The 26,472-nt window shown below is 37.1% G+C and overlaps 1 protein-coding gene across 2 annotated transcripts in view; it reads right to left on the minus strand.

Moving 5' to 3' along the window:
- Nucleotides 1-489: 489 nt before the first annotated feature.
- DDX10 (DEAD-box helicase 10) overlaps nucleotides 490-26,472 on the minus strand; it is a 245,624-nt gene continuing 219,641 nt past the window's right edge. For both annotated transcript variants that reach the window (XM_045556655.1, XM_045556654.1), the window contains exons 17-18: nucleotides 22,703-22,839; nucleotides 490-1,168 (exon numbers count right to left, since the gene is read on the minus strand). In XM_045556655.1, the coding sequence (XP_045412611.1) occupies nucleotides 991-1,168; nucleotides 22,703-22,839 (315 nt within the window). In that variant the 3' untranslated portion in view covers nucleotides 490-990. The remainder of the gene's footprint in view (nucleotides 1,169-22,702; nucleotides 22,840-26,472) is intronic.

The following is a 26,472-nucleotide window of genomic DNA, read 5'->3' on the forward strand; positions in this document are numbered from 1 at the left end:
TATTTTTGTTTGTTCCCAGAGTGGGGAAGTAGGAAAGGGACAGAATAATGAGAGGATGACAAAGCCATGATAAAATCAGTAGTTTCATGCCAAGACCATATTTCTTCACCACATTGTTTCCCTTTGAAGAATCTGACGTTTATTTGTAACAAAAAAGAGGCTCTGTCTTGTCTTGCGTTTTACTCATTATCAGGAGCAGGGTGTGGGTCAGGACATGTGGTATCTCCTGACTAGCGCATTTGCAGAGGCTATTTTGTGCTCAGTTAAGTAATCAGGCTTTAGTCAGAATCTTCAGATTCAGGACTTCTATAGATTTTATAAGTGATGGCTAGCAAATCTGCAAGTGTGAGTTAAATGACATTATCTTTGAGAAGGCTAACTTAAGAACATGAAAAACTGTTTCAGGAATGGCCAAGCAGTGTAATCTTAAAAGCCTTGAGGGTTCTCTGATATCACACACTGGACACAATGCAAACATTAATATTTTGTTTTATAGGAAATATATTTATTATTGATCATCTCAATTAAAAAATACTCATTCTTTCTCAAGGCTGGTCCATCATACTCTATCCCTTTGCAAATATTCTATGCATCAAAATATGAGCAATTTTGTTTAACAATAACATAGAAACTTCCGTAAGACAGGAATTTCTAACGATGAACCAAGAGCTCCAGAACTTGCCAGTAAAACAAAGGAAGCATTTCCAATGACAAGGTGTAGAAAGCCATCGATAAAATCTAATGGAGCACATGCTGGAAATTGTGATCAAGAAATTGTATAATCCACCCTCACTCTTGAGTGTGCTCTGTGATGGCACAAAGCCCGTCCCGTGAGAGGGGCTTAGAGATCGATTGCTTCTGTCTGGAGAATGTGTGTCCTTTGGGATAGGACACATGGTACCTAAGCATCCCAAAATCAATTGTTTTTCAACTTCTTGCCCACAAAATAATGACCAGAGGTATCAAGGAAAAGGCAGGCACAGGGAGCATCTAGCTCTGATTTCTGAGCAGATGTAACACCAGCTCTTCATCCTCCGCTAAAGACAGGCCCGTATCCAAAGGCTCTAACGTGTCCCACTTGGCCTTCTTCCTGTTACGACTTATTGGTCCCACGACTTCCACTTCACTGTTGTTTCTCTTCTTCATTCCCTGCTGCTTCTTGGTATCACTGGTGGGAACAAATCCAATGATTTACTTTATAGATAACTACACTCAATAGTATGAAACCAAACATTTAAAGTAGGACAATGGTACCAGAAACAGATAGTTGGAAAATTGATTATTATTTAAGAAAGAACAAAACCACAACCACATCAAGGTATCTGTATCATAAGAAAATACCTTCCCATTAGTAGACGGGGAGAATGGGCCCATCATGCATCAGGCATGACCAGGGTACTTTGTTCACACTGTGTCATCAAACCTTTGCAATGACTCTAGGAGGCTACACATATATTATCCACCATTTGAGGACACTGAGAGGCTCCCTAGGTAGGTCTGGCTCTGGTCTGTGCTTGTCCTGCCACATCAAACCACCTCTCTTTAAACTTCGGTTATCTTTAGGTAGCAGTCTGTGAGCTAAGAGGTATCAGGATACCAGGTACTGATGCTAGTATCTGTTACATTCAGTTGTGATATAGAGATCATGAATAAAATAGAACCTAGAATATTAAATTACAGATTTAAAATATCAAATAAATTTCTCTCCATTTGAAAGTCTGTGTCTAAGACATATATAGTCTTAAGGAAGCCAGCATTATTGCAGTATTCTGCACATACCCTAAGACATAGAACATAAAAATAAAGCTAATTTCTGAAAGTAGAGGAAATCGCTTGATATATTAGAAATAGAAGAAAAAGCAAGACAACATCCTCAAAGCATTCTGAGATATCATGCTACAAGATGACCCAATTATTGGACACAAGATTAAACAAAATTCAAGGCCCATTTAGTGTCAATGACAGTAGCAGCCATGTAGGAAGGGCTTACTAGGGTCTGGCGCTGTGCTACATGCTTTACACAGATTACACATCATTTATCTTCATGAAAACCCTCAGTGTGGGGGAGCACTAGCCTCATTCTACAATGAGGTTAAGGGAGGTTAAATGGCTGGATGCAGATTACACACATGGGATTCAAACCCAGACCCGAATTAACTGAATCCAGCCCCAAAAGCAGGCTATTGAAAGCAATTAGAGTTGACTCACTCAACATTTGGATGACAGTAACGGAAAGAATTAGCTGTGGAAAGAGCATTGGTTGACAACAACATAGTCAGACTTTAGCCAATCAACTAACATTTCTAAGCCTCAGTTTTCTTATCTGTAAAGATGAAGATAATTTATTTAGAATTGCAAGAATTAAACAAAATTATATAAATGAGAGCACACAGGAGTGCTCAAGACATATTAATTTACTTTCTGCTTATAAACTACTCCTTTTCAAATTCCTATTTTGACTGTTTACAATAGTCTATAAAAAAATCATAGAAATATTACTTTGTATTCCAAGCACATGATGTATTCCAAAGGAGAACTGCTCAAGTTCCAATGGACTTGATTACTTGTTAAGAAGACAGTCTGGATATCAAAGTGAATGTGCCTAATCAGCATATCCATTTATGACCAGCTTGAAGCACAACTGTAAATAATTCCCCCATTTACCTCCCAGAAGTGCCCAATGCTCTGACTCAGCCATTCTCTTTCACCATTGGAGGAAAGACAAACTATAGGACGCTGCAGTTATTTAAAGCCACAGTCACTGCATTTTAAAAGGGTGCCTGGAGAGATGAACATGAAAGAGTTCCATGTGATGGAAATTCAGTCAGCAAAGAATTAAAATAATTCTTAGCAAAAGGGGCCTTAAAAAAGTGTAGTGAGAGCCCTAATCGGCTTATGAGTGTGGCTAGTCCCTTGACAATTCCACTGGGTTACAGTGCCATGATTTATTTAGTATAAGGGAATACTGATTTTTGCCCAGCCTGTACATCAAGTGCATCTCAGAGCAGCTCATCAAAAATGGCCTAATTAGTGGACTCTACTAATGCATCTTTTGTTAGTGTACTCCTGCACAGTACATGCCCTGTAGGAAATAGGTGGTTCAGATAATAAAAGGAAGATGGAAAATTTACATAGCCCCGATATTTTTACAATTAGCAGCTTTGCTGCTTTGTGGATCACTTCAAATTCTAGAAAGGCATTTTATACTATTTTACATAACAAAGAAGTCTGTATAACAAATTAATTATTAAATAGCATAGGTGTTCTATAATTCACCAAAAAGGAAATAGTGTGATAAACCTAGAGAACTAGTAAGCAGAAAGCAAAATATCACCACAAAAGTGGTCTCTTCAGGAAAGACCTCTTCCAAATGGTGCAGCACTAGAAGGCTCTGCTTTATTTATATCCTGATGAATCAGGCAGAGAGGGGTTCTGATCCCACCCAGCCAATGTTTACTGGGAGATGACTGGATCCACCTGAGGACAGGGAATCCTTTATGATTGGTTAACAATTTGATGTATGTAATGGAGAATTCTAGTTTCTTGATTCTTAAATTATTTCTGCAAATTCTGGGAGGGACTCTTGCACCTTTCCATCAAGAGTTCTATTAGGTGCCCCGTGGCAGGACATCACTGGTGCAGTTTACCAAATAGAAGAACATGCTGAAGATTGTGGGTCCACTGAAAGAACGAAAATGCAATGTAGGTCAGAAACAGGGGTACCACCTGGGCGTTCCTTTTATGAAATAAATGTTCTCCATTAAACCAAAGGAGGTAAGGAGGCCCACAAGATGACTGACGAGGTAGTGGCCTACAAAACGGGGCAGAGTCAGAGCCTGAGCTCTGCATTTTATCTTCATATCAGTACGTCTGTGGGACTTAAAGTGTTGAAATCTTTCCATATTCTTCAAATGTTTGGGGCAAGCGTCAAAAACAACCATACCACTGCTCAGCATTAAGAGAGTACAACATAACGGTTGATAAAGCACATCTTGAAAAGCAAAAGCATGGCTCAACTCAGAGCACTACTGCTACTACTACTGTAAAAATAAAACCACCAAGGCCAGGTGAGGTGGCTCATGCCTGTAATCCTAGCACCTAAGGCTGAGGTGAGAGGAAAGCTTGAGGTCACTGCTTCAAGACCACCCTGAGCAAGAGCAAAATCCCGTTTCTACAAAAAAAAGAAAAATTATACGTGTGTGGTGGCGCACATCTGTAGACCCAGCTACTCAGGAGGCTGAGGCAGGAGGATCGCTTGAACCTAGGAGTTTGAGGTTGCAGTGAGCTATGACGATGCCATTGCACTCTAGTGCAGGTGAGAGAGGAAGACCCTGTCTCAAAAAAATAAAAAATTAAAAAAACAAAAAACCAAAGCTAAAGAATTCAGAGCTACTAAACTTTCAATAACCCAAATAATAAAGAGACTTAATTAGTAATGACTGGTGTGTCATTTAAAGAACAGATCATACAACAGAGTGAAAAGAAAAAAATCATGTGATACGTAATCTGAACACACAGGGAAATTCTACTTCAATGATTTTGAAATTTTAGTGAAAATGAATATACAAAAGCTTGCCATAATACCCCAATTAACCACCTGAGACAATTTATTCATTGCTATTAAGAAAAAAGACATAACATTGGAATGTGAATTCAATTTTAAAATCTTAATAAATTTGCAATTGAGTTTTAAACAGAATGTAACTTTCTAAATTATCTGAACTCAAACATCAAAATTCTCCTAGACATTGAACTGATTATTCAATAGGATTGGTCCTGGTTTCAACATTTTTTCCCCGTATACTTATAGTTCCCTAGTCACCCAGAATAAGAGTGCAGTCTGTGTTAATTTCACGAGACACAGAAGAAAGGGAAGACAGCCTGGAGTTAGCACGCTTCGGTCAGCCTTGGTCCCTCACTGCTCAAGCATGGCCCTTACTCCTGACATCAGTGGACACTTCTTGTGGGTTCCCACGGTGCTCCACTGTGAATGTGGCACCTCCCTCCTGGGTCTTCCCTGGCCCTTCAAGACCCATCTCTCCAATTCCTCATCTTCCAAGAAAGGTACCAATCTGCCTATTAAAAGTTATCTCTTTCCTCTGAATTCTCAAATCCCTAATTATTAGTCATTTTGCACCTAACATTGCGACTTCCTGATGCTAAAGTGATTTCTCACCTGTATGAATCTTCAATCCCACTTAGAATGTAAACTCCTGAGTGGGAATGTAAGTTAGCACCACTTTTCTGGAGAGCAATTTGGCAGCACCTTTCAAAAGTCTTTACAGTGTACATGCCAGCAATTTCTCTTTGGGAGAATTATTTATCCCAAGGAAATAATTAAGGATGTATACAAAGCTTTATAAATAAGAATATTCAAAGTATAGCTATTTTTAATTTGAGAAGGTTGGAAACCCCAAAGTCCAATCATAAAGGATTAAATAAGTTATAAAATTAGAAGTGAGATACTATGCAGCTATTAAAACTGTTGCAGGAATTTTTTTATGGATACTGAAAACAATTATGAAACCAATACAGAAAGAGTCCGTTTATGCTTTAGAAAGTATGTATGTTATGCTTGCGTAGAAAAAGACTTGGGGAGATTTTTTTAAATGTTCTTTTTGCTGTTCTATATACTTTCTCATTTTTCTCTAACAAGCCTGTAATACTCTTTGCAATAAAAACAGAAATAAAATTAAGTTTGAAGTTCTGGGCAGCTAGGTATATGTCGATTTTTTTGGTAATTCCACAGAGCTCAGAAGCATACAGAGTAGGTGTGCCACATATTCTTTGTTCCTGCTGATGACTCAATCTCCAGTTTAGGGTCCCTCAATCTATAGAAATACTGGGAAAGGCGAGACTGCGTAGGTCAGGATATATGGTTCATGGATTGTTTCAAAAAAAATCTGCAATTGTTTGCCAAAGACTAAGTTGTGGGATTTCTTTGCTTTTGGCTAAAATTACATTAACTGAGCTAATACTTGATACTTCAGAAGCTTCCATGGACTGGAAATTTTATGTCTTCGTAATAAAACAAATGTGAAACATTAAGTATTAACTTTCTTGAGACAAAAATGTTTTGAAAAAGTTCTCTGTGATGATGAAAGTGTTGGAAGTCATCATTTAACACTCAAGAATGGTGCTCCTTGGACTGTATGGGTAAATTTGTGAGTTTCTGATAATTTTACTTTTCAGTTTTACATATTAGGCTTTCTAGGAAGCCATTCTATAATGGTTTCCATGCTCACTAGCCCCCTAGAAAATAGAAAAAAATCTTAAAAACCAGTCATCAGAGTTCTTGTTCAATTATCATTTATAGAACCTTAACGTCTCCTGTGTAACATTTCTCTCTTTCTGGTTAGTCTTACATATATTTAGAGGAGTAGTCTTTGTGTAAAGCACAGCTTGGCTCTTGTCATTCTTCATAAAAATTTCAGTGACTGCTGAGAAAGATTATTTAGTATAATCTTATTTATATAATCTTTATGTTTATCATGGTCTGTTATAAGCCTGCCTCTATAACCTACTCTGCATTATACCCCCTGAATCCATCCCATTTTGGGGGAGATATCTATTCCTCAAACATGCTCTAGGTTCTCAATTTCTTTTGTTTCCACTTAGAATTCCCTGTTCTATTTTTCAACTATCTGAATCCTCCCTTATCCTTCAAAACCCAGGTCAAATGCCACCTCCTCCTCCTGCGATTCCACCTTATGCACTGTCTATGCCCCTCCTACGGCACTCATTCTGAGTGCTATTACAGTAATTTTAAATAGATATCTTTCTTGTTCCTACTAAAATTGTTAGCTTTTTGAGGTCTGGGGCTGTTTGTCATCTTCATCTCTGAAGACAATTTGAATAAAGAAATCACACAATAAAGGCTGACTCATCTAAATGGCAGAAATAATGACTGTTGGGGTTGTTCGAAGTCCCGAGAATTACCGCTACTGCAATGAAGAAGGCAACGTTTCAATGGATTTCCAGCAGAGTTACAAAGGAGGCTGTTATGTGTGGGAACACCCACCCCCAGAACACTCAGTCCGATCTGTGGGTGCACAGGCTCCTGGCTGCTGACTAATCCTCAGTTTTTAATATCACAAGTTCCGGTGTTCTAAATTTTGGCTTTGCATACTTTTCAAAATTATGTAAGTGGTCAAATTATGGTTAATCCCAATAACTTGGTTTTTCTTCAAACACATGACTTCTGCTGAACAAATGACCCATCAATGGACAGTTAAAATTTTACATTACTGTAGCTTCCTTGTGAGATGTAATCAGCAATCATCTAAATCTTAAGTACTTACAAGGTTGACTACAACCCCCTTGATTGTATCTTCCCTGTCCATTACTTAAATTTGATTTTGCCAGGTTCCACCCTTGAGCCTCTACTATTCTCATCTTACGTATTCATTCTGAGTACTCTCATGTAGTTCAATATTTCAACTATCTTCCAAAATGCTAAGAACTTAAAAAAATACAGTTCTTTAGCCCAGAGTTCTTTCCTGACCACAATCTCAACATATTCAGCCAGCTCCTGGATATTTCTACCTGCACCTCAAACTAAACATGCCCCTAATTACATGTTTTCCCCAAATCTGTTGTTCTTCCTGTATTTCCCTTTTGAGTAAACTGTACTGCCCCCCACTCTAAAAACCTGGAAGTCCTCTTTGGGCCACTTTCTCCTTTATATCCTCAATTTAACTGATCATCTCTTCCTTCATCTCTCTCAAATCCACCTAAGTTTTCTCAGGGCCTCTGGAACTATGGCTTCTTCATTCATTTCCCTCCTTCACCTCACAGCTCTGGGAACCCTTCTCCAACTACCCCAGTCAGGGTTAAGTGCCCTCTTGGGGTTCTCCTCACATTGTACAAACCTCCATTATGCCACCTGAAATGCCAAATGGCAATTATTTGCTCACCTGCCTACTCCATTAGACTACAGGTTCCCTGAGGACAAAACTCTGTCTCATTCTTCTTTGCAGCCACATTACCTTGGTATCCAGGGGCTCAATAAATGTTTCTTGAATAAATGAATAAACCCACTGGGCTGAGGTTCTAATACTACTAAGTATACTTAGTACTGTGACTGGCCCACTTTATGTCAGTTAGGGGCAGACAGAATGATCCTTAACTAAAACCATATTCTTATCTTGGCTGCATAGATAGTATTAATATATAAGTATACTAAGTATATAATTAGACTTTTAAATCTGTGCTGTTATTTTCCACAGTGTATCACTAATTCCAAAGAAATTCAAGAGATCAAAGCCATACTGAAAATTAAAACATTAATGGCAGAAGGAAAATAATACTGTTAAAAAGAAGTACCCAGTAACCTCAGACTTAGAATGAGAAATGAAGCAATATTTTCAACACTATAAAAAGAGCATAACTTGGCATGTCACTTCAACAGAAGTGAGTAATTTTAATTTCCTTTGCAACAATATCTATTATCCTTTTAAAAATGTGTAACCACATCAAAACCTTAACCCTAAATGAAGTATTGACAAAGACACTCTCTTTTGACCCAAAACTTGGGTCTGGCTTTTCTGAGTCCTCTTTCTGACTGGGCTTTGTCTTTAATCCAGTGGCTCTTGCCCACTTAGTCCAGTTTTAGCAAGAATGCTGAGTCAGTTTAATGAATATCTCTCACTCTTGATATTGTATCAAATTTTCCATCCCCCACCTGAATATCTCTTCACTGGGGCCTGCCCTCAGTAAGAGGCCTGTCAAGTCCATTTAGACAGAATTCCCATACCCCTGATGTTTCCTCTTATTGATTTTCCACCAATAATCCCCATCCTGTAAATTTCTGTGCATCTCATTTATCCCAGCTGTATGCAAAGTTGAGCCCAATCACTTTCCCCTATTATACAAAACCCCACTGTATTAACTTCCCTTGAATCGTTTGACTTACCATTCTTTAATAAGTGTCATGAATAATTTTTTAACAGCACTACACCAGTCAACAAATTACTATGACTCCAAGATAAAAGCATCAGAAGCTGAAATTGCCTTCATGTTTTCCATTGCTGATGGAAAACAAAGCCAAAAAGCAAATTCTCAACTCCTCAAAGACTGGAGACAGGAAAAAAGTGGTTCCCATTTTCTTAATTTTTTTAGAGATGAGATCTCACTATGTTGCTAAGGCTGGCCTTGAACTCCTGGGCTCAAGCAATCCTCCCACCTCAGCCTCCCCAACAGTGAATAGCTGGGATTATATACATGAGGTACCATGCCTGGCATGGTTCCCATTTTCAAAGCAGAGGAGAAGGTAAATTTTGCAAATCACACAAAGCTTTCAACAAGACTCTACAAATGGATTACCAACTTAAAAAAAAAAAAGAATCAGTCATTATTAAGAGCTGGTCAGCAAACTACATCTGCGGGCCAAATTTCACACAGTGCCCATAAAACTTTACAGGAACACAGCGGCATATACTTATTTACGTATTGTCTGTGGCTGCTTTATCACTACAATGGCAGAGTTACTATCTGGCCCTCGGCAGGAAAAAGGGCAGACCACTCCCTTTTTTTCCCTATAAAAAGGCGGTCTACCTTTTTTTCTATTTAAAAAAAAAAAAAACAAAGACCCCTGCCCAAGCTCTAGTGGTTTTCATTGGCTCACTAAAAATAAGTCCTATCAGACTAACCTCATTGCTTTGAGAGGGTTATCAGACTAGTAGAGCAGGAAAATAAATGTTTCTAGATTACAGCAAGGCACATGACACACAATAACCTTGCAGATAAAACTGAGACATGGGATCTGAATCCAAATAAAATTAGAGGAAACCATAACTGGGTGATTCAGAAGGATCTTTGGTTTCCTAAAGATACATTGCTAAAGGTATTCTTAGTGTCTAGTCGTCTTGTCCATTAGGCCAGGATCCTTCTGTAACCCCCACTCTATCAAGTTTAACTCAGTATATTTGGAAGATGCTATAACCATAAAAGTTTTTTTTTTTAACTTTACATGTAACTTCTCTAGAATGTATGCATCTCAATGTAAAAAATATCTCCTTTACCTCCTCCGTGTTTAAAGTTGAAATAGTTGCTCTTAAAAATCAGTAACCTACCAGTGATTTAAATACTATACTTAAATATGTCTTTACACAAATTCTGGTATAGAAGGGGGGAAAAATGGCGTTGGAGTCAGTCAGACCTCATTTGAACCTTAAGACCTGCCTAAAATTTGGGAAAACTGCTTCATTTCATGGAGTGTCAATTTTCTAATTTGTAAAATGTGATTAATATCTACTTCATAGAAAGACTAAATAAATGATATAATTACAGTACATGAATTATAAATTTTAATTATAGCGTCTGCAACTCCCCCTGCTGGGGGTTCTTTTCTGTTAATGTTAGTGGGATTGCATTGGCCTTTCTCATGCAAAATGAAAGCCTTTTAACTTAAGATGTCCTGTGTACCAAAAGCTTTTAAATTAAGGTAGAAAATACCTTGTCACTGAAACAAAGAATAGATGAGGCTAAGGCTAGTATCTAAAACCCATTTAACATATTAAGCTATTGAACCAGAGTAACAAAGAAACCTAAACAATCTTACAAAACCTAAATATCTTACCCCAGGTTTGGGTTGCTGAGCCCATGTCCCAGGGATGTGGGACCACGAATGGAGAGAATTCCTGGGGAGCTGGGGCAGTCAGGAAGGATACTGGGAGGGTCAGGACCTTAGCAGGGTAAAAGTCCACAACAGATGTTCTAGGAGGGAAGAGAGGTCCTGGGTCCCCATCAGATGAAAGTCCTCAGCAAGCAACAATAGTCTTTGATGCTTTTATTAAGTATATTATTAGCCTTATCTCAACTAAGAACCTTAGCTTTGAGTAGACGGGAAGACAGTTCCCGAAAAGGCAGCCCTGTTCATAAGGAAGGGCTATGCTAAACTAGAATTTCATGTTTGGTAGAGTAAGATTTAATTCAGTACATAACCAAAATCTGAAAAAACAAACCATATTATTGTCATGGCCTATTACATTTTAAAAGTTAAAAACAGCTTTCTTTAAACTATAAAAATTCTTATAGAATGGCTAAAATCTAAACCCTAAGACACTGGTGGGGCTATGGAGCAAAAAGAGCTCTCATTCATTGCTGGTGGGAATGCGAAATGATACAGCCACTTCTGAAGATAGTGAGGCAGTTTGTTATAAAACTAAATATATTCTTACTGTGAGATCCAGCAGTCATGTCCCTTGGTATTTACCCAAAGGAGCTGAAAAGTTATTACCACACAAAAACCTGAACATAAATATTTATAGCAGAGTTATTCATAATTGCCAAAACTTGAAAGCAACCAAAATGTCTTTCGCTAGATGAACAAACTGTGACATATCCATATAATGGAATATTATTCAGTGATTAAAAGAAATGAGCTACTAAGACACAAAAAGATATGGAGGAACCTTGAAAACATATTGCTAAGTGAAAGAAGTCAATCAGAAATGGCTACAAACTATATGATTCCAACCATATGTCATTCTAGAAAAGGCAAAACAGTAAGAAACCAGTGGCTGTCAAGGGTTTGGAGGGAGGGAGAGAGGGAAGGTGTGAATAGGTAGAACACGGAATTTTCAGGGTACTGAGACTATTCTGTATGATACTGTAATGATGGACACACGTCATTATTCATTTTTGGGAAAACCCATAGGATATACAGAACAAAAAGTGAACCCCAATGTAAACTATGGACTTTAGTTAATAATGCATCAATATTGGTTCAGCCATTGTAACAAATATACCACACTAAGGCAAGATGTTAGTAATAGGGGAAACTGCCAGGTGTGAGGAGTAACATGAGAACTCCATACTTTTCAAACAATTTTTACTATAAAAATTAAAACTGTTAGAAAAAAGTCTATAAAAAAAAAAAACAACCTGTACAGTTCAAAGGAGTTAACATACCATCCAACACACAACTTACTTAGTTAAGCAATAAAAATACACCATAGTTTTCTCTTTTTATCTCCAAAGAACTACATGCTCCTTTAATATGTAACCTGAGTTAGCTTTCCAGTAGTCTTCATTTGGAGAACTCAGACCATCTCAATTTCACTTTCCCATTCTCATTAACTTTAATTCTGGCTTATGCCTTTCTACTGAGTTGCCCCTTTATGGACTAGAATTGTAGCTGTTTCCTACACTCATCACTTTTCATGAAGCCAGTATCACAGTCAGAACAGACACATGGGTGGAAAAATAATGGGATAAAAAGCAGCCAAGGAATCTCCTCCAACAGGAATATACACAACTGTACAGTCATGATTCTGCTACTAGGGTAAATATTTGAATTTTAATAAGTGTCAATGCAAACTGTGATTAGACCAGTAGGATGAATCACCCCTTTACAGAGAAGGCTTCCAATAATTCTTCAGATCTCGCCTCAGAGAGGGTTTCCTGATCACCTCAGCTAAAATGAACTCTCCCAATTCCTCCAGCATCAGTTATTGCTTTCAAGTTCAAGGTCCTTTCGCCCCTTGTTTACTTTTTGTTTACTTCCTTATGGTCTGTCTCTCCCACTGGAGTGTAAGCTCTACGAGAGCTGGTATCAGTCGCTCTTCTTTATTGCTCTCAGGCAGGTACAGACTAAACTCGAAGTTTACTGAATGCCTGTATAATGGAAATGTCCAAGGTGAACAGACAGGTAAGAGCACTTCTCACACTCCGATTTGGTAAGATGGACTCTCTACCCGGATGTTGAATAGGATGTGTTATATGGCACTATTTTTTCTATATCATTCATTTCAACTCAGGCTGTAGGATATTTTTGCAGACTGTTTTGAATATAGGGCCTGGCACTATCTAGGGCTTAATGAATGATTTCGATGAAGAAGATAATGAAAAGTAGATATCCCAGAGGACGACAAATTTTATTCTTAATGTATATACTCATTTAAAAACTCCTACCAGTTTTGCTTTTAGTAATTAAGATGATTACCATATATTAATGACCTTATTCTGTGTCATACTTTGCTTTCTTTATTACTTCCATTAGATCTTCACAATAACCTTGCAAGGTAAGAATTATCTTCATTTTCTTCTGATGAAGAAAACTGAGGGTCAGAGAGATTAAGTAACTTGTCCAAAGTCCATAACTTATAAAAGAAAGATTCAAACTCGGATCTATCTGACCCTGAAATACAGTTTTCCCCTCAAGGGCAAGTAGCCTGTCTTTGTTCTAACGCAGACTTAATTTCACAGAACTCCTGTGTCTCCTCATATTGTAAAGTTACCCATAATCTAGTACGTAGCTCAAGATTCCAAAACCATAAGCAGTGGTGCATGTGGGCAAGACATTCAGTCTCTTGGTTCATGGAACCTTATGTAATTCATATCTTGCACCTGCTAGAGCAACTATTTTTGTCACAGATGCTTCTGAGAACATCCTGCCAGGATCAGATACAGTTTAAATGCCTATGTATTGATAGAGAAAGGCAAAAAGGAGAGAGACTGACTCACTGATACATTTTTCCATGTAGAGGGAACTCCTAGGTTTTATTACACTTGGTTTTAAATTTCCTCTCTGGCTCGTAGGAAGCTTTAGCCAACAGACTTACATACAAGTGTGAGAAGGGGTTGGGCAAATGATTTATTACAAGAAGAGGAAAGTAATCACTGGTACCTGCCATGAATAGGCAGACCACTCACTGGTAAACGGCACACTTTAAATAAATGATGTGTGAATTAAATCCAACAAAAACAGATCAGAATGTCCTCTATAACCCAGAAACCACATCCCCTGGGTTGCAAGAACATTGCAATCAGAACCACTACACCAAGCCTCAAGAATTGTGGCCAAGGCATCACAGAAAAAAAAGATCCTTTGGGAAAACCTACCAACTTCTTTCTTGTTGAAGTAGTACCTTATAGAAACACAATGTAGCAGAGTGAGTACTAAACTTCCAAGGATGCTGAAGCAGGCAGTTCCAATAATTAAGTTATAAAATGGCAACTGAAATCATGGGGGGTGCTATAAGCCTGACTCTGGAAGAGACTCTGCAGCCAGAAAGTACCATGCCGCCTCATGTTAGAGCTCCTAACTTCTGTAGCGGCTGCACTTATTCAGGTACGATTAGGGGTGTGTGAGTTTGCATGTGTTAATATAAAATCAGTGATCGACATCACTATATAAGCCTATTCAGAAATCTAACAAAAGCCAGAACAAGGGGCTGCTTGAAGAAAACACATTCCCTTTATTATGTGGTCTGTGCAGCTTTTCTACCTCTTGCCTTTTCTTCTCGTTTTTTTTGGAATGCAAAGGAATGAAATCAGGTGAAACTGCAGACTGATCTAGCTGTAAGGAAGCTGAGGGTGGGTGCTAGAGGTGGAGAACAGTGAATACTCCTTTACACGAAACACTTGGGTGTCCTTTTACAACATGCTGCTAAATTGGCCGTGGAAAGCTATTATGAGAGCCGAGAGTTCAGCACCGGAGAACCCAGTTTGGGTCCCTATTTGAGTAAAACTCTCCTCCTAGCATTCATATCAATAAATGCAGCTTGAACTTTTTCATAAATAATTTAAAGCTAATAAACGAGCTTGTGCTCCTCTAAAAAATTCTCAGAAATCTTTATACTATCCTTAAGTACTGGCACTTTGGTATTCAAATATGTTATGCCAGAGACTTTTCCCCTTATCATAAATTTTAATTTATAAGGCCATGGCAACAGTCCTAATGAAGATTAATTACTGCAGTACATTCCATAAAATCTGCTCTGCTTCCTTCTGACAGCAAAGGCTACCGCATATAGAATTGGTAGTGAAAATGTATCACACATCCTTAATGTCTCTGTTCTAGCTGCTCAGTACTAAAAACAGATTTACAAAAACAATTTTATGTAAGAAAAGATTGATTGGCTCAGAGTTCATTACAAACATAACTGCAAGAGGAGAAGGAAAAACGTCCTCTTAGATCAGAATTCTAATAATCAGAAAAGGTCGGGTGGTGAGAAGGAAACAGACGGCAGAGACTGCACAACACACCACTCCACATCCTTGTTTCCTTCTATAAAACATGCACATTATTTGGGATTGGCAAAAAGTTTTGGCCCCAATGTCTTTTGTTTGTTTGTTTGTTTGGTTTTTGTCCATAAACCCACTTGAGAATTCAGTGAAAAGTTATGACCCCCTTCCCCAGGTGAATCCATGGAAGCATCATACCCACCCTATCAGTTTCCGTACAAGTACAATTTCAAAACGTTCAGGATACCCCTAAAGTTTATTCATAGAGTCCAGGTTGAGAATCTCTGCTCTGCAGCAATTTTGAAGATATAATTATCTCTCTTCTCTCAGATTTAAAAAAAAATTTAAACACCACACAAGTTGGGTTTACACTATGCATTTTTCTCTCAGCTAATCTGCATGTAGAACATTTTGTGCTCCCCAGAAACACATTGGCTTCTCTCTCAAACTACTTTCCCTGATTAGTTTTCAATATTCAAGATCGTCACCTACCCAAGCATGTCTCCAATGTTCCAGCTATCTGGCAAAATGAAGTTTTACAGTTCAGTCTCAGTCTTCGTTAGTCCTTCAAATGACTTGAACAGAAAGAAAACCTAGTCTTCAACAAAGCTACCCATTAAAGAATCATTTATAATGGCAAAAACAAAATAAAACCAAGCAATAACAACCAAAATCTTAGCATGAATTCTAAAAGGGGAGATGGATAAGGAAAATATGGTGTATATGGTGTAACTAAGTGATAGAATGTTATGCAGCTATTAGGCATGAATGTACTCCACATGAAGCAATGTGAAATGAAAAAAGGATGGTCCTAAGTAAAAGTCATTCTTAATGGAATAGTGAAAACAAAGTTGCATTGCACAAGAGTTAGGGCAGCTGCCAAGAGAACCCTACTAGCAACAGCGATCTCATCTTTGCCTCATGGCATCCATCATCTTAGAGATCTTGGCACTTCTGAAAAATGACAAACTCACAACTGTCATTGAGCAGCAGTTATACAATGATTGACTAAATAACAGAGTAGAAAACACAGGGTAAAAACTGAAACTTCAAGGAAGGTCAGAAGGGTAGCTTCTTAGACGCAAAATTTCTCATACTATGGCTTCCCCATCTCAACCCAACCCTCACCCCAGAAAATAACAACCTGCTTCCTCAATGTATAATAACCTTTCCCTTAGAGTCCCGAGAGAAACAATTTTGACTTTCCTTACTCCTACCCCAACAATCTGCCCTGAAAGTTTCTCCAGATATTCTTATTTTCAAATGTTTTACAAAGAAGAGATGATTGAGATTTTCTCTTAAAAGCTGCTAGGCATATTGGAATGGGGGATAAACCTCCTTAAGTTAAAAAGAGTAAATGGAAAGAGTGGCAGGCACACGCAATACAGTCAATACATCATTACACGGAACTTTCTACATCTGCCACCTACAACTCAACTCACCAAGGAGAAGTTCAAGTAAGTGGAGACTGTGGTCAATAGTATTTTTTAAAACAATTACCTGGCCTGGGAATAAAAAGCTCTTTAAGAAAGAATCACTCCCTATACGTAACACCATTAAAATTTATATAAAATATATGAGGTGCCACACTCAACCAACCAAAAACCACCCCAACCAAAAACAAGGAAGAAATGAAAATGGTTTCTTGGAATTTTATTTTCCAAGTGAAAAGTCTTCCACATATTATAAAGCTGACCATAAAGTCTTGGAAGAACAGTTGATGAGCAACACATAGTGAAGAGATGTCACAAAATCCAATACCAGAAGAAACCACAGAGGTTAAAGTAGTTCATCTACCTCATATAAGAGATCATTTTTCAAGACAGACAAGTTCACTCAAGAGCCAGAAAATGAATATGGAACTGGCTTTTAAAAAACAAAACCAAAAAAACCACACACAAAAGAACATACAGACCCAAAAACCTTAATCAGTCTTTTTTTGATTCAGAGCTATGTAAGAATAGGTAAAAAGAACAGCTAATCATATTAGATGTGGATAAGTTTACTCTGCATAGGAAAAGGAATCAATCCATACAGAAGTTATGTTTAAATTATGACAACAGCCTCAGTACAAATTATAGATGTAATTGGTCTTTTGCCACCTAAAATAATCTACCAAGCACCCTACCACGTACAATTCTTTACTTAGAGATTGTAGTCTGCAGAGCAAAGATTAATATAAAGTAGTAAGAATCTAACCACTACTTTTTTCTCTTTCCATCTTTTGTTTGAAAAAGGTTACGATTATAAATATTAAAAACTTAGTTTGACTGGATAATGAATATCTGGAACATCTAGCTGTTTCTTTTTCATCGTATTCAATACTTTGCAAATTTTCACATCATTAACAATTCACATGAAGATGGCCATAAATCAAACATGATAAATGCTATTCGATATACAAAAATTAATCTTACATTACATGCTCAGAGCCAAATCTCTCAGCTGGTAAAGCACAGCTAAAAGGAACACTTCTATTAAGTTTAAGTGGAATACAGCTAAAGACACTTTTGTCTCACTTCAAAGGCCACACTCTTTAGAAGGGCAATTTACCCTCCCCACCCCCTCAGTAAGACAAACTTAATTCAGGTTTAGCTTAGACATCACTCCCTTTAGGAAGCTCTTCCACCAGGCCCAGGTTAGGCCCATCACTTATGTGCCCGCTATATTCATCCTCCATCCACTCTACTCTCCACTGCCCAAACCACACACCAATCCACCATACTGTTTTATAATTGCTTTCTTACCTATCTGTAAACCCCACTGAACTAAAAGCTCTGTGAAAGCAGGAAAGGTATTTTTCTGTTGTTGTTTAACATTTTATCCTCTGTACCTGTACTCACTATGCCTGGCACTTGATAGGTACTAAAACATTCTTAGTTGAAAGAATGGATGGAAGAAATATGATAACCCAGAGGCTAATGGATTAAGTGGGTATTTTAAACTAGTAAATAAGTAGAATATGATTTAAATAATGCAGAAGGTTCTTACTCGATTTCTTGGCACCACATATAGAAGCTTTCAAAAATATTTTGCTTGTCAAAGCAGTATAACTACATTGTATGGATTGTTTGAAATGAAAAGCCCTTTATGAGGCCAAAGGCAGTTGTGATATTTGACGTCTTTTTCCTCAAAAGGTACAAAAAGTCTTTTGAAACTTACTGGAGACGAGAACACAAGATTCTGTGTAATTCCCAGCAGATCAATGAATTCTATGCTGTCACAAAATCCACTGAAACAAACAGCTAGGTTTCCTACCAAATTGTTCTGTCTCCATTTTAATAACAATAATAACAGATCCTAACCTCTTCTATTAATTCTACTTATGCTAATTCCACAAGTTTCAAAGGAGGAATGAGAGGTGAAAGTCCCAGAGTAAAACAGCCCGGACTAATCTGTAAGATGGATGAAAATGAGGAAAGAAACCAGAGAACATCAAAGCAAGCTCTCCCTTCTATCCTGTCATCAAAAAACAGCCGAGATCCTCAGATGGAGTTCAGACAGCTGGCCCCAACTCCTTCTCTACAAAAAATTAAGCTATTCATGGCAGCATTCTTAAAGCTCCTTAAAAGGAACTCAAAGTCACACAATTTTCATTGCCCCTGAACCACATTATAAGAGATCATTTTGTCATGCTAACTAAAGAGAGTTGAATCTTGTACATCAGAATCCCCTTGGAATCTCAGTGCTAGAGATCATTCTACAGAGGGCCGAGGGTAGTTTAAATTCTACTGCAGCTGTGCACTGAGCTGCGAAGACAGAAGTACAAACTCTTTAAAACCCTGTCAGACCTCCCTGAAGAGGAATATTGACCCCAGATTCAGTCATTCTCCACTAAATCTGGCTCTCCATTGCCTATTTCCTATTGACATTGTCTTTCTATGTGGAGAGACAAAAGCATCACTCATGTTGAATATTTATGGGCATCAAAATAGTGAATGGAAAAGAAATACCCAGAGGAAACTTCCAAAAGAAACCAGCTTGTGCTAGTTGGTTTGGGATCAATAGCTACTTTCTAATTGTATATCTAGTCCCATAAGAGTGAACTCATCTCTGAAAATGCTAGGTTTATACCTAGAGAATAACCTTCTGGGAGAGTGAGGATGACCAAAACGGTGGAGCACCAGCTGTTGCCACAATTACTGAACAGAGGCTGGAAAAAATGAAGTAAAACCTGTGAACGTGCCAGGAGGATCCCCCAAAGATGACATCACAAACTTTTAGCGTATAGTCATATAGCTCATGAGGGGCAAGAAAAAAAGAAGATGCAGCCAAACTGGAAGAACGCAGAAAAACTATACTGGTGCTATAACTGAATAGTAGCAGCAGCAATTGCTATTGTCAAAATTCTGATGTAATTAGATCCTAATTACAATCTTCTGAATACTTTTTCTTTAAAACAATTTTGGTTTTAGTTTATATACATCTTGATTCATTACCACTGAGATAATTTTAAACAAGGAAAAAGGGAGAAAAATTGAAATTGAAGTATAAATAGAAATTATTTATGGAGGCTACTACTTGTAACTTACCCTAAAATCCTGCCTTCTAGCCCAGGAATGGCAAATAGGTTTTATCTTGTGTACCAATTCCAATTGACAGAGGCTGTGTTGGGACGGGTTGCTTATTAGGTTAAATGGAAAGAAATATAGAAAAAGCCTACCCTGAATGAGGGACAGGGGAAATTAAGCACTTGTAACATGTATCTGCCATCCAGGGTCTAATCCAGTGGTTCTCAACTGTGGCCAGTTTGCTTTCCCGGGGATATCTGGCAATGTCTGAAGACATTTATTTTTATTTCTCCCAAGTGGGTGGGATAGGATTGCCACTGGTAGAGGCCAGGGATGATGCCAAACAGCCTACAGCCTCCCCCTCCGACAAAGAATTACCTGGGCCAGAATATATCAATATTCCTGAGGGTGGGAAACTATGCTCTAGTCAAATCTATCCTATAGTCAGTCCATGGATTGGGGTCTTCAGTCAAATGACATTAAATTTGTCTTCAGTCTTCCTGAACTACCTCTCAATGTGAGAGTAATTCTATACAACTTGATTGGAATATTAGAACTAGGGAATCAGGCTGATTTACAAAGATCACACTGATCTATTCCTAACTTTTACTGTGATCACAGATATGAATTATTTCATCCCTTAAAGCCTTGGTTTCTTCATCTGTAAGAAGAGGGGCTTGGATTAGATAATCTCTGTGTTCATAGATAAAAACCAAAAGCACCACGAAGCCCTTAAATATGCTAAAGGCAATAGTCCCCAACCTTTTTGGCACCAGGGACCAGTTTCATGGAAGACAATTTTTCCACATACGGGTGATGCCAGTGATGGGGAGTGGCTGTAAATCCAGATGAAGCTTCACTGCTGGCCCATCTGTTCACCTCCTGCTGTGCAGCCCCTGCTCCTAACAGGCCACTGACCAGGGATTGGGACCACAGGCTAAAGGAATAAAATCCTTCATGTCAGTTAGTAATAAAGCCCTGGTTGATATCCTCTTCAACAAGAGACAATTCTTCTTCAGTTTAAAACAAGTTGACCAATTTCAATCTCAGGTAATGCAGAGTTATTAGCCATGCCCAAAATTAAATTTTCACATAATGCTTACAAATTTTTCATCTGAATGCTTGTCTTTGAGATGCTTTGGCATCTCTGAAGGTGCTCCTACTTTCTTGTTCATCGCCTGTACACTACCTGAACTTGCTTCTTTCAACTCTCCAAACATCTACAGTCTGTCATCTCATATCAGTCAAGTTATTAGGACCAATTATATAGACTCTTATAATTATACTTTGCTTTTTTAACCCTGTAAATCTCCTTCATCAATCAATCAATCAATCAAAATATTTCAGAGTCTTCTCTGCACCTATGACATTAATACTGGGGGTAGAATAGAGGCAGGAGCTGTGTTGGTACAAAAACAAACAAAAAACACACAACCAAAAACATAAAGACAATTTCTAGCTACAAAGAATTTACAGGCTAATTAAGAGGATGGAACACATGAAGATATTAGAGAACAAGTTATATTAACTAGGTAATAGCAGGAAAATATCACTAGGAGGGGATGAAGTGAAATGTCTGCTGTACACAGATGAAAGGTGACCCAGAAGCTATGATAAAAAATCCATATGAATCAGATGCAGAAGGACTGCTGACATTCTGCTGATGGTTTCAAAGGTTGACTATCTTTAAAAGATATGTTAGACAGATATGCAAAATATGGCTGCAGAACTGTAAGAACCAATTAATGCTCCCTCTGAGAGTCAAATTACACAGAAACATTTGGAAGTTAATGCTATTAAAGTCGTACGCGTTAAGTTAAATCACATCTACCAAAATACAGATCCCAAAACCACTCTGGAAGAGAGATATTTATATAGGAACATAAGGGGCAACAAACTTGCCCACACTGATAGTTCATCTAGGTCTTGGACATGTACACCAAAGAACTTTTTGAAGCAGAATATGTGTGTCTACTCCTAGAGGTCAATTCCTAATCATTAGGAATATGCCCTGAACTGAAATTACTTAACCTTTATGAAAGAAACATTTATATATTTTTCTAAATCCCAAACTGTTTTTACCAGTGGTGCCTCTTGTGGTAGGAAAGCAAGTATGTCCACTTCCTAGAGTCTACATATATGATAAAACTAGTATGTTCACCACCTAGTTGTCCAATAGCAAATGCAAGTTTCTAGCATCTCCTGGGAAGACTGTATTTTGTATAAGTGAATTTTACCTATTACAAAATAATACTATGTTTAAATGAGCACAAAATTCAAATGGAGAGCAACTCTATCTCCCTATAGCATTTTCTCCTAGGAGGATAATCTTTGAGACTTTTTCATTGTGCTGTTCTTGTTTAAAAACAAATTATAGCCCTCTCTGGCCTATTTCTCCAACTCTAAACTCCCTGGGCTTCACTTCAAGGGTTCCATCAAGCTGCTTCTTCCCTTCAATTACATTATCTGTCACTAGTACCTCCCCTTCTGCCTCAATAGGCTCATTGGTTTGGAATATCCATGAAGTTTAATGTCCTCAATTTTCAAATCAGTAGAATCTTAATTTAATCTAATACACAGTACTCTGAAAACAAATGCTGAGCAAGTCATACTATTAATCAATGTATCACATTTTGTTTGTTTTGGGCATGGTAGCAAATAGATAACAGATAGCAAAGGAACAGATTTTAAATTGAAAGAATTTTTTAAGGGTTGTTTATGCAGCAGTTTTCCATTATTTTATTTGTTACTTAATTCTAAAGAAAGGAATGTGAAAGTATAATGTTTTGTTTTTTTTTAATTCAGGGAGAATTTTTAACAGCACTCTCAATAGAGTCCTTTTAAACAGTGAATTGAAATAAAATCTTGTCACTGTTTGCACTGAACGTACCCTAGTACATCAAATACTTAGGCATAAAGGACTCAGAGAGATGAGGGGGTAAGAAAGCCACAAAGGAAAACAACTCAAATCACACTTACATCTGTTAACAGGGATTATAATAGTAAAAACGCCCCTGACATGATCAGAAAAGCATGAGATATTTGTATAACAACCTACAGGCAAAATGGGTAAGAAAACACAGCAGGATTTTCCAGGATATTAGTAAAGGTTAAAAAAAAAAAAATCTCTTGGAGTCGTATTTTTAGTAACATATCTTGGATTCATTAAAAGACTCATGTGGGTACTAAGTATGTGCTTGATAACAATGGTAAAAACGTACCTATTTTCTGTATCTTCACTATCTGATTCTTCAGAGCTTCTGTACTTATCTGGATCTGGAAGTATGCTTGGATCAAATCCATCATCATCATCATCATCATCACTCCAATCCAGAAAAGCTTCCTCTTCATCTTTGGCCTAAGAAAACACAAGGGAAATTGTGGTTTACGAAGGCAGTTAATTAATAATCAGGTCTTATTTCTTGACCCAAATAGACACCCCTCTAAATGGCATCCTCAAATTAGAAGCCTTCTATTCTGGTGAAGGCCTTTATGTGACTTTTTAGAATCACAACCATTTGTAAAGAGAAAGAATATCCACATCATTTAAATAAATACATAAAATATGGTTCAGAACATAAATCACTATTAAGTCCATTAAATTCCGTATAGGTGAACATTATTTGGTTTATTATTTCCATGTAACTCAATTATCAGAGAAATAAAGCTGGGTGCTGTGGCACACTCCTATACTCCCAGCTCCTTTGGAGGCTGAGTCAGGAGGATCAATTCAGCCCAGTAGTTAGAGGCTGTGGTGTGCAATGATCACACCTATGAACAGCCACTGCACTCCAGCTTGGGCAACATCACAAGACCCCATCCACCTCTAAGAAAATAAAAATTAAAAGAAATAAAATGTAAAGTTGTTTTAGTGCTCCTGTCCACACACATAAGTTTCAAAACTACCAAATACATATAAAAGACCAGAAGCGAGAATACAGCAACATTTGTCTAATTTTATAACCATAAAAATCTAAGTCTTAAAAAACAATCCAATCTGTACAAGTTTATAAAGAGGGGTCTCCTAAATTCATATGCAAGTATGAAGTCACTGAGAACATAGGAAAAGGGGAGGAACACCTGAAATGGGAAAAGCAATAATGCATGGGAGGGGAATGCATGGAAGAAGTTGAGATCTATTCAGTTTCATGTAAATAGGTAGGTAGGTGGCTTTTTTGGGTTTTGTTTTTTGGTGATTATTTTTATCAAAGAACAAAGTAATGCAATATTAAGCTTATTATACATTTATGCTATGAGCATCACTTATAACAAGTTCAATTCTTGTAGACTGGTTTTCCCACCTAGTAGAAAAACTCAAATAAGCAATGACACATGCATTTAACAGAAAATTATAAGTAGGACTATAAAAATAAATTCAGGATAAGTTTCTCAGTTATAATTTTCATAATTATTCTTCACACCAAGTCAGACAAACTTTTCAATGATTCTTTGATTTCAAATGATTAATGGTCTTTCCCAGGAACTCAAGAACAACTCATAGCTATCCACTGTGCTATGCTATTCACTATAGAAGTCCTTTAACACTTTTCGAATAGCTCTCCCTTAGAAAAATCTTTAAACTTAACAAAAGGGGGAAATAGTAAAGAAAATAAGAATTAGTCATCACTCCAAAAGTCCCTTATTGCTTTCCTGATAAAGCTCCCTGGTAAAAACAAATGGTCTGGAAAGAAATCAGGGTGGGAGGAGGATGCCCTTAGAAGTGGAGAGTAGCACACTTGGTGGCATATTTTATCATCTACTTGAAAATAATCAAAGATATAAACAAAAACTGAATGTCATCATATACTCAAGAACACTAAGCTCCTGGGTTACAAGACATTTCCAATCTGATGCTCTTAAAGGAATGCGCTGTCTGAAGGTGGAGGCAGAGCAGACTTAAGAGTTCTCAAACTTCTTGGTCTCAGGACACTTTTACAATTAATAAGAACGGAGGACTTCAAAGAAATTTTGTTAATGTGGAGAATATCTGACATTTACTGCATTAGAAATTAAAGGTAATAATTTTAAAAAGCATATTTATTGATTCACTTAATAAATTCACTACATATTACCATAAAAAGCATATTTTATCTAAAAATGCTGTAATTTCTAAAAACTAAGGATCATCATTTTACATTTTTGCAAATCTCTTTAATATCTGGCTTAAAAGAAGATAGCTCTCAAATCTGCTCTGCATTCAATCTGTTGAAATACGTTGTTCTGGTTGAAGTACACAAAAAATCTGGCTTCTCACAGATAGGTAATTGGGAAAGGGAGGAGTAATATAATAACCTTTTCAAATAACTGCAGTTATTTTCTTTTGATACCACAACAAACTTTGATGAGTGGTAGTTTCTTAAAGAGTAGTTGCAATGTGGAGTCTAAAACCACATTAATGAACATTTTGTACTTTGTTACACTAACATCCATTAGTCTATCTTGCGCTTTAAATGGGTCTTTAACCAGTGAATTATTTTGTAACATCATGGGTTGGTCACTTGGGAAATACCTGTTCACTGAATTGCGCAGATCCTCTTTATGTGGCTCTCCAAATGTTGACATATTTCATTATACCATATTTTTTTTAAATCATATTTGTTAATATATATTACCAATGTCATTTTTAAAAAGCCTTTTAAGTATCAGGAAGGATTGGTGAATACAAGTTTTCCAAAGTTCTTTCTTTCTGAAAAGCTCAAATTATTATCATCAGCAAAAAATACTTTCAGTTGTTTTCCTTGAAGTGTAAACAAGTATCATTTTCCTCTAGCTGCTTTCAAAAATTTTTATCTTAACAGTTTGACTATAATGTATGTATCTAGGAATGGTTTTTCTGTGTGTTCACTCTTCTTGGGGCTCTGCAAGCTTCTTAGATCTACGTTATTCACTAAACTTGGAAGTTTTCAGACACTGTTTCTTCAAATATTTTTATGTCTCTCTTACCTCTCCTTTCAGGATTGCAAGCACAAGTATATTGAACTACTTCACAGGTCTCAAGTTCTGTTCATTTTTCCCCTCTTTTTTTTTCTGTTCTTTGGACAGAGCAATTTCTACTGTGTCTTCACGTTTGCTGTTCCTTTCTTCTGACATTTCCAAATTGCTTTTGAGCCCATCCAGCAAATTTTTTATTTCAGTAATAATACTTTCCACTCTAGGATTTCCAAGTTTGCTTGTTTTTATTTTTTTTAATAGGTTCCATCACTCTGCTAAGATCATCTGTTTATTCATTGATACCATATTTTCTTTTACTTCTTTGAACATATTTAAAATAGCTGCTTTGAAGTCTTTGCTAAATTTAAATCTAGGCTATGTCAGTTTCTATTGACTGCCTTTTTCTTGGGTATAGATATCTTCCCATTTGCATGTTTAATATTTTTATAGGAAACTGGATACTGTAGATAATACATTATAGAAACACTAAATTCTGTCATGTTTTCTGAGGATTAATGAATCTGTGTTCTAGTAGGCAGTCACTTTGCCTGGATTCACAAATGGCAAACTGTAAACCCTGGTAGCAGCTGTTTATCTCTGTTTTGTTCTTGTGGCTTCCAACAACTTTTTTTTTAGCATGGTTTCCTATGAGTCTCTCCTGAGCCTAAGTGCCACGGAATGTGACAGTTAGCAAGGATTTAGGCGTATTTGGGCTTACCTGTGGTTGTCTCTGGGGATTCCCTTAATTTCTAGCTGCTCTGCTGGCTTAGAGATCTATACTGTGGATGAAGTATTCAAGCAGAATTAGGTGGTAATATAGCTGAAGTATAGTATTCTGCTTGAATACTTCAACTATATTAACACCTAATACTATTTAATATGTTCCTTTAGTATTAATTATAAAGTAGCCTTCACAAAACATGTACAATTTAATAAAGAAAAAAATGTGAAGGGGAGTCTTAGTAAATAACCTCAACTCAATATTCCAATATAAATGTTTATCTATTTGAAGGGGAATACTAATTCAGAATAAAATTTTATTTTTAAATGGATAAAATAG

This window comes from Lemur catta, chromosome 7 (genome assembly GCF_020740605.2).
Source record: "Lemur catta isolate mLemCat1 chromosome 7, mLemCat1.pri, whole genome shotgun sequence".
Classification (NCBI taxonomy): domain Eukaryota; kingdom Metazoa; phylum Chordata; class Mammalia; order Primates; family Lemuridae; genus Lemur; species Lemur catta.